The sequence below is a fragment of the Cibotium barometz genome, chromosome 64 (genome assembly GCF_041138505.1).
Source record: "Cibotium barometz isolate CiBa-2024 chromosome 64, ASM4113850v1, whole genome shotgun sequence".
NCBI lineage: Eukaryota > Viridiplantae > Streptophyta > Polypodiopsida > Cyatheales > Cibotiaceae > Cibotium > Cibotium barometz.
In genome coordinates this window covers 31,049,388-31,058,068 of record NC_141109.1, presented here as the reverse complement: position 1 = coordinate 31,058,068, position 8,681 = coordinate 31,049,388, and the positions used below count along the sequence as shown (strand labels likewise).

The 8,681-nt window shown below is 51.0% G+C and overlaps 2 protein-coding genes across 2 annotated transcripts; both read right to left on the bottom strand.

Moving 5' to 3' along the window:
- Positions 1-218: 218 nt before the first annotated feature.
- On the bottom strand, positions 219-1,705 carry LOC147603527 (piperidyl ketide synthase 2-like). The gene is made up of 2 exons (XM_086796643.1): positions 1,313-1,705; positions 219-1,222 (listed from the first exon to the last, which is right to left on the bottom strand). Exons 1-2 carry the CDS (start codon positions 1,665-1,667, stop codon positions 243-245), a joined length of 1,335 nt encoding a protein of 444 aa, XP_086652769.1. The 5' UTR covers positions 1,668-1,705; the 3' UTR covers positions 219-242.
- A 1,034-nt stretch (positions 1,706-2,739) lies between these two features.
- Positions 2,740-4,446, bottom strand: LOC147603526 (piperidyl ketide synthase 2-like). Its single transcript, XM_086796906.1, has 2 exons — positions 3,996-4,446; positions 2,740-3,905 (listed from the first exon to the last, which is right to left on the bottom strand). The coding sequence occupies exons 1-2, from the start codon at positions 4,348-4,350 to the stop codon at positions 2,926-2,928; spliced, it is 1,335 nt and encodes a 444-aa protein (XP_086653032.1). The 5' UTR covers positions 4,351-4,446; the 3' UTR covers positions 2,740-2,925.
- Positions 4,447-8,681: the final 4,235 nt, after the last annotated feature.

Here is an 8,681-nt window from a genome sequence, read left to right as displayed (position 1 = left end):
AAGAGAGAGAGAGTGGGTGCATGTGTGTGTGTGTTTGTGAGAGAGAGAGAGAGAGAGAGAGAGAAGGTGTATATGTGTGTGCATGTGAGAGAGAGAGAGAGAGAGTTTCAACATTTGAGAGTGTGTGTACGTGACAGAGAGAGGGAGAGGGCATGTGTGTGTGTGAGAGAGAGAGAGATGGTTGTAGAGAGGGAATAGTTCTTTTCTGGAACCTTGGTCGGCCGCAGCAACCCGCGGGTAAGTCAGCAACGTTTGAGGAGGGCTCCCTCGATGGTGACCCCTGGCCCGAAGGCGACGGCGATGCCCCACTCACAGTCTTCTTGCGTGTCCGCGAGCGAGCCCCTGCGGCGGAGCTCGTCCAGCACGAAGAGCACGGTGGACGCGGAGATGTTGCCGTAGTTCTGCAAAATGTGGCGGCTCGCGCCCAGCTTGGCCGGCTTTAGCTCTAGCGCCTCCTCCACAGCGTTCAGGATTGCGGGCCCGCCCGAGTGCACCGCCCAAAACACGTCGTTGAAGCCCGGCTTGTCGGGCGCGTTGTCCAGCGCCGTCCGGCAGAAAGCGCCCACATGTTTCGACACAAGCGCTGGGAGGCTCCGGTCCAGGTAGAACTGCAGACCCTCCAGCTTAAGCGTGCCTTCAATGATCTTCTCGGAGTCGGGCGCCAGCACCTCGCCCACCCAGTGGATCTCGTACAGCGGCCTCTCCACGGGGAGCTGGGGTAGGGCGCCCACAATGACACCCGAGGCACCGTCGCCGAAGAGGGCGGTGCCCACGAGGTCGTAGGGGAACTTCTCGTTGGGCGCTCGGAAGGTGGGCGCAGCCAACTCGCTGCAGCAGATGAGGATGCGCGACTCCGGGTTGTTCTCGGCGAGGTCCTTGGCCACGCGCAGCGCCGTCACGCCGGCGTAGCACCCCAGCATGTAGAGCATCACACGGTTGACATCCGGGCGTAGCCCTAGGGACTTGGTCAGCATCACATCCGCACCAGGGATGGCCACACCTGTGAGCGTGGCCACCACCAGGTGGGTGATCTCCGACGCCGGGCGCCCCCACTCTGCGATGGCGGCCACGGCCGCCTCGTGCGCCAGCTTGGGCACTTCTTGGGCAAAGATGGCGTTACGCTCCTCGATGCTGGGCTGTCCGGGCGTGTAGAACTCCGGGTGGGCTTTAAGGAGCTCCTCTGTCAGGATGGAGTAGCGTGTCTGGATACCGGAACGGTCGCCTGGTAGCAGTACAGAGCATTAGATCATTACGCAGTATAAAAGTCTAGTATATTTAACACGCATCGCTGGCGGCTGCTAATTATACTCACAAATGCGCTGCATCTTGCGCTTCAGCTCCTCCTTGTGCCCGCAGTTGGTGACCTCAAAGTACCAGTCCGTGTAGGTGGCTTGGTCGATGCGGTTGGGCGGGGTGGCGCGTCCCATGGCGAGCACGGAAGCGCGGGGCTTCGCCGTATTGGGCGGGGCGGCAAAATCACGAGCGGCGGCAGACGATGAAGTAAGGCGGGGGGAGGGAGACTCAATCCAGGTGGGCGTCGTGGGCAAGGGGACGCGGGGGGAGGGCTGCTCCACCCAAGTGGTGCAAGTGCGGGGGGTGCCGGGAGCCGGCTCCGCCTGCACCCACTCACGCCGGCCCTGCGCCGCAACCTCGACCTCCAAAAACATCTTCGCTTCACTTGCTGTGTGTGGGGGGGGGGGGGGGGGGGGGGGGGGAGCGGAGGGTGAGGTTTTCTTTCTAGACTTCCACAAACACTACCTTCAGCTAGAGCAATGGTATACGCCCTCCTTTAATAATAGGCAATTTGGCATTATGCTTTGACTCGTCCGCCTCCTTTGACAGAGCAACACAAATTGATCTAGATTGACGTTGGTTTGACATTGTCGTGCATGCTTTCACATCTCCTACCACCTTTATGTGATTCCATTTTTTTTGAAAGCTCAAAATAAAACCTGGCGACTAATATTGTTAAGCTAGATATGATGTCATTTATACACTACCACTTGGCATGCAAGGGCTCATTCTTTGTGTTGGAGTTCACTTTTTTTTTTTGGGGGAAAAGTAGGTGCTTGAGTGCGATTGGATTCTATGTGTCACGCATGCATGTTGCGAGTGGACAAGTGGTGATATTACTCTACTTGTGCGAGTGCATGACCAGTGTACGTCGACGGGTGGTCGGCGAATTGGTCTTGTATGGCTCCTTCGTGAGGATGAAGGGGCGACTGGATGGGGAGATTGGGATCCAGAGGCAGAGGAGGAGATGAAGCGAAGAGGTGAGGAGGCTGAGGCGGTCTGCGCCAAAAGAAAATGTGTCCCTGATTGGCTTAACGAACGTCTTTGTAATCACATTAAAGACAAGGTATGCTTGAAGCTGAGCCAGGAATTCATCAGAAGTCAGGTAGGATTATTCTCTATGTGTAGTGTGTTCTTGTTTTGTCCAGGTGAACCTCCGTCGAAGGGAGAACTAGGTAGATGGTTGCAGGAAACTATCTTGCATGATTGTGTTGTATCTAAGATCTTCTACCTTGGTAAGGGATTCTTCAATGTTCTGTTTATCAAAGGGCAATTTGTGACTGAACTATTTGCCAAGGGCCCTTTGTTCTTTGGTCAGAGGTTAATTCACGTCTTTCCCTTCGACCCTCTGTTTGATGTCAATAAAAGTCTTCAAAATGCATGTCATGTTTGGGTCGAGGTGATAGGATTGCCTCCTTGGTTTAGTGGATAGTGGGTGGCCATTCATAATTTGATGGAATAAAGGTTTTTTAAACCAATGGTTGTCAATTTGGCGATGGGTCATAGAGTTGGGAAAAAAAACGTTTTACAAGGCTCTAATTGAGAGAAAAAAAAAGTGATTGATTTGAAAATATACCGATTAAGGTTTTAGTTAGAAAAAAAGATTTTTGAAAATGTCTATAATTCTTTAAGTCAGCAACGTTTGAGGAGGGCTCCCTCGATGGTCACTCCTGGCCCGAAGGCGACGGCGACGCCCCACTCACAGTCTTCTTGCGTGTCCGCGAGCGAGCCCTTGCGGCGGAGCTCGTCCAGCACGAAGAGCACGGTGGAGGCGGAGATGTTGCCGTAGTTCTGCAAAATGTGGCGGCTCGCGCCCAGCTTGGCCGGCTTCAGCTCTAGCGCCTCCTCCACAGCGTTCAGGATGGCCGGCCCGCCCGAGTGCACCGCCCAAAACACGTCGTTGAAGCCTGGCTTGTCGGGCGCGTTGTCCAGCGCCGTCCGGCAGAAAGCGCCCACATGCTTCGACACCAGCGCTGGGAGGCTCCGGTCCAGGTAGAACTGCAGGCCCTCCAGCTTAAGCGTGCCTTCGATGATCTTCTCGGAGTCGGGCGCCAGCACCTCGCCCACCCAGTGGATCTCGTACAGCGGCCTCTCCACGCGGAGCTGGGGTAGGGCGCCCACAATGACACCCGAGGCACCGTCGCCGAAGAGGGCGGTGCCCACCAGGTCGTAGGGGAACTTCTCGTTGGGCGCTCGGAAGGTGGGCGCAGCCAACTCGCTGCAGCAGATGAGGATGCGCGACTCCGGGTTGTTCTCGGCGAGGTCCTTGGCCACGCGCAGCGCCGTCACGCCGGCGTAGCACCCCAGCATGTAGAGCATCACACGGTTGACATCCGGGCGTAGCCCTAGGGACTTGGTCAGCATCACATCCGCACCAGGGATGGCCACACCTGTGAGCGTGGCCACCACCAGGTGGGTGATCTCCGACGCCGGGCGCCCCCACTCTGCGATGGCGGCCACGGCCGCCTCGTGCGCCAGCTTGGGCACTTCTTGGGCAAAGATGGCGTTACGCTCCTCGATGCTGGGCTGTCCGGGCGTGTAGAACTCCGGGTGGGCTTTAAGGAGCTCCTCTGTCAGGATGGAGTAGCGTGTCTGGATACCGGAACGGTCGCCTGGTAGCAGTACAGAGCATTAGATCATTACGCAGTATAAAAGTCTAGTATATTTAACACGCATCGCTGGCGGCTGCTAATTATACTCACAAATGCGCTGCATCTTGCGCTTCAGCTCCTCCTTGTGCCCGCAGTTGGTGACCTCAAAGTACCAGTCCGTGTAGGTGGCTTGGTCGATGCGGTTGGGCGGGGTGGCGCGTCCCATGGCGAGCACGGAAGCGCGGGGCTTCGCCGTATTGGGCGGGGCGGCAAAATCACGAGCGGCGGCAGACGATGAAGTAAGGCGGGGGGAGGGAGACTCAATCCAGGTGGGCGTCGTGGGCAAGGGGACGCGGGGGGAGGGCTGCTCCACCCAAGTGGTGCAAGTGCGGGGGGTGCCGGGAGCCGGCTCCGCCTGCACCCACTCACGCCGGCCCTGCGCCGCAACCTCGACCTCCAAAAACATCTTCGCTACACTTGCTGTGTGTGTGTGTGTGTGAGAGAGAGAGAGAGAGAGTGTGTGTGTGTGTCTGGATGGTGAGATTTTCTTTCTAGACTTCAAGAAACACTACCTTGGTATACGCCTTATTAGCCCCCTCCATTAATAATAGGCAATTTGGCATACGCTTTGACTCGTCAAACGCACGTGCCGCCTTTGACACGGGTGACGGCAACCGTCTAATCCAGATTGACGTTAGTTTGACATTGTCATCCATCTCCTATTACCTTTATCTAATTCCATTTTTTTTTGAAAGCTCAAAATAAAACCGATGGCCATTGCCGACTTAAGCTAGATATGATGTCATTTATACACTACCACTTGGCACTATCCTCCCCCCCTCTCTCTCTATCCTTCTCTTTGCTCTCTCTCTCTCTCTCTCTCTCTCTCTCTCTCTCCTTCTCTTTGCTCAATCTCTCTATCCTTCTCTCTCTTTGCTAACTCTCTCTATCTTCTCTATCTCACTCTATCATTCTCTTTACTCGCTCTCTCTCTCTCTCTCTCTCTCTCTCTCTCTCTCCTTCTATTTGCTCCCTCTCTCTATCATCCCTCTCTCTTTGTATTTCTTTCTCAATTCTCAACATAGTACACTTAACTCATGTTTTGCGTACAGATCCTCGAGTCTACAAACTTAACACTACCTTATTCATCCACACAATATAGAAAATGCCGATTCTTTATTGCTATGTACAACATTTTGCACATAAGCATCGTTGCAACTGTCTCAATGATATCTTATTAATTTGCATTGATCTCATCCTTTTTCTCTCTCTTTTTATATAAAAAATAAGATCATGACATAATCATAAAATAAACCCAGTCACTTGAATATTCATACAGCCGGGAGGAAGTGCCTGCGTAGGGAGGAGGAGACGGATACAATCGGGAAGAGGAAGATCGCGCATTACAATTGCAACCGTTTGAAATAATAATGCAATAATTAATAAATAAAAAATAATATTACGTAAGGTCAAACCTTACTAACACAAATCTTAATAACGCTCAATTAATTAATGGAATTTCTTTTTCCACTCGTTGTTGTAGGCCCCTATTCACAAACAAATATGTTTATTACACTACAATGAAATCTTCATCAAGATACCCTCACAACGTCCTCTTTGGGATACAATTCTCTTGTCCAGAGCGAACGCCCATACCAATTGTTTTTCCCTGAAGCGTACGTCCGCAGCAGTCTTGCCACGCATGTACCCTTCATTTGCCAGGCCCATACCTTCTCTATTTTAATCCGCATGCCCGTTCCTTTGTGAAGCCACGTTTGTTTCCTTCAGAAAGCGAATGCCGGTGCCATCCGCCCTTTGAGAAGCGTACGCTCATTCCCTTCAGCCTTAGAAAGCATACGCCCATACCATTCTCACAAAAAAAAGACTTTTCATAGGGGGGTTCTACATAGTAGTTCCACATTTCCATACACCTCCACTTGGGTAAATTGGTGCGAAACAACCCTCTATTTGACGACATGAACTCGTTCGAAGCTCCCTCTCTTACAAGGTTAAACCCATCAATACCATGTGGAGTCAAACGGTGCTCGTCTTTGACAGCACTAGCGTAACCAAAGACCACCCCAGTACGGGACGAGAAACTCCTAACCTTGAGATAGGAGAGCCTGAACCTCAGTGCATAGACATACCACCTATCCAAGAGCAAGCTCCTACCTCTCTCCTACACATTCACAGAGAAGCCTTACTTTGAGGCTCAGCAATTTTATCATGGGAAACACACAATTGGAAGAACCGCAACCCAAAGTGAGAGGTATGGATCATCCATAAGAAAGTGAGCCCGTGCCGTCTCTAGATCCCAGAGAGGAAGTAGGGCAAAGTGAAAGCCATCAGACCTAGAATGAACCACCGGTCTGGAGGGCCATGCTTGTTTTAGGAGTGGCTGATTCTTACAAAGCCCAAAGAAATGTACAAAACCTAGGGCCAGTTCCATCTTCTCAAGGACCAGAAACATCATACTAAAGAGAAAGGGTCTACCTAGTCCCTTCACATCAGCCCAGTCCACCTGTATATCAATAGCATACCACATGGGACCACAAGGGGCACAATCTAACCCACCCATGAGACAAGGGCCTCCAATGGTATATTATCTTCCTAGCCCCGCTCCTCCTCCAACCTTTCCTCAACCTACATCCACTCTAGCCATGGCAGGGCTAACCTCACAAATGTTAAGATTAGCCATGGAAATAGGGAGGGGGTGACTGTAGCCATGGAAATAGGGAGGGGGTGACTGTAGGCATCACGCCCCTAGCACCAATGCAACCTGCACCTACACCCAGATTAGAGCGAAACTAACTCACCAACATCTCAAAGCTTATCACTAAGTTTGATGGGACTAGAGATCCCATCTCACATTTGGAGATGTTTAATAAAATTTGTGAAGCCTTTGGCCATGTAGAAGATCAGGTTAAGGTGAGTGCCTTCGGCCTCACCCTCGATGGTAAAGTAAGCCACTAGTTTAGGTCCTTGAAATCTGAGGACAAGGCCACCTTTGATGAAGCCTTGAAAGAGGCTTTGAAGGTAGGATATTCTCGGCAAGGCACCAGATGGAGTCCGGTGGAGCAGTTGCAGAATGTCAGACAAAGGGATGGTGAAACCATCCGAGATTATATCAATAGAGTCAGATATCTCCATTCTCACCGTAGTGCCAAAGACAAGTTCTCTGATGAAAGACTAATAGGGAGATTCATGGAAGGTCTAGATGACATACCCTTGCACAATTCATTATATGCCATGGCCCATACCTCCTTCGAGCAATGCTGTAAGAGTGCTATGAACTTTGAGGACAATTTCAAGGGAGCACGTTCCCGAGAACTTCATGAAGGAACATCTGAAGCCTCTTTCAAGACCACCAGTACAAAATCTGATAGAAAGAGCACAGAGTCCACAAGCGGGCAGCAAGTTGAGATGTTGGCCACTGCATTAATGCAGCAGATGACCCAACATTGGAGAACCGGCCAAGATCAGGATTGGGTCGACCAACCTCATCTCTATCCAAAGAGGGAGCTTGTATGGTGCCTGATATGTTGAGCGAACCATACTAGCATGAAGTGTCCACATTTGCGACCCCGTCCCAATCTCTACTGCATATATTATCAAAGATGGGGAAATCACAAAGTTACAAACTGCTATCAATAGAGGGCTGCTCAAGCCCGTGCTCTACCTCAGGCCTTGCCAGCCAACCTAAGGCAACTGTTGGCTTTGCTAGCACCAGCTCATCATAATGCACCTCAACCAAGCCAAGAAGTGCCCAAAGAGGAATTCTTAGGGTACCTGAACTTCCCTTACCACCCCCAGTTCTCCCATGTCAACCCCCATCGTTGCAAATTGCACCAGTTCCTTAGCTAACCCTGATAAAAAATCTTTGAAGAAGGGGACGAGGGGGAAATTCCAGAAGTTCCTAATTATGAAACCCTTGAGCCAACAAGCCCACACTCTCAAAATCTAAGCCACTATGTTATGGAGGGAGACCAAATGTACCCAATGTACTTAGTCGCCCCAATGTCAAGGCCTAGAGACATGAATACGATGGCAAAATGACCACCTCTGTAGTGCTATCATTGTGCGGGGCCTCACCGAGTGGCTGTGTCCTATCAAAAAAGGGATGGCGAGTACCTCTATAGGTACTCCCGCATTAATTCCCTTGTGCGTTGGGTGTGGAATTGACCATATGTATAAATATTGTTTGATAAGATCCGAAACGGGGAAGGCTTGTGAAGCTAATCCAAGCACCAGAATTAACCTGCTGAGTGTAAGAGACGGCTTCATCCACACGGTTCCTCTCAACGAAGTAAATCGACTACAAAACAGATAGAGAGCCGCAGCTCATGCTATAGTAGTGGTATCTACCTCACGAGACCAAGGACAAGCCAAGGTCTTATCCTCAAAGAATGTCCCTGAGCAAACACGAGCAACTAGACACTCAAAGAAGAAAACTGCAAAGATCGGCAAGGGAGACTGCCGTGTAGTTATCCAAAGTGGTTCGGAAGATGGCATGATAACACATGCATCAACCTATTTGTCATCAAAAGAGGAAGATCTAATACACTAAGCTGCATGTTATGTACAACAAGAAGTAATTCAACTGAAATTCAAGTACAAGATGTGGTTGAGGATGAAGATGTCAAATGACATGTGAAGTCCTCCCTTGAATCTCCCTAAACACAGCCAAAAACCAAGGCTAGTCCTTAACCAAATCATGAGGTAATAGGTTAGCTCACCTCCCAACTGCAACCAGCATCCGAAGAAGCTTGCTGAATATCGTAACCCCATATAGAGGAT

Bases quoted from the DNA above. Each gene is read 5' to 3' on its own strand.
- LOC147603526 (XM_086796906.1), bottom strand. From the start codon at position 4,350: ATGTTTTTGGAGGTCGAGGTTGCGGCGCAGGGCCGGCGTGAGTGGGTG. The intron at 3,906-3,995 runs GTGAGTATAATT...TACTGCTACCAG, and splicing joins GCGCAAGATGCAGCGCATTT to GCGACCGTTCCGGTATCCAG.
- LOC147603527 (XM_086796643.1), bottom strand. From the start codon at position 1,667: ATGTTTTTGGAGGTCGAGGTTGCGGCGCAGGGCCGGCGTGAGTGGGTG. The intron at 1,223-1,312 runs GTGAGTATAATT...TACTGCTACCAG, and splicing joins GCGCAAGATGCAGCGCATTT to GCGACCGTTCCGGTATCCAG.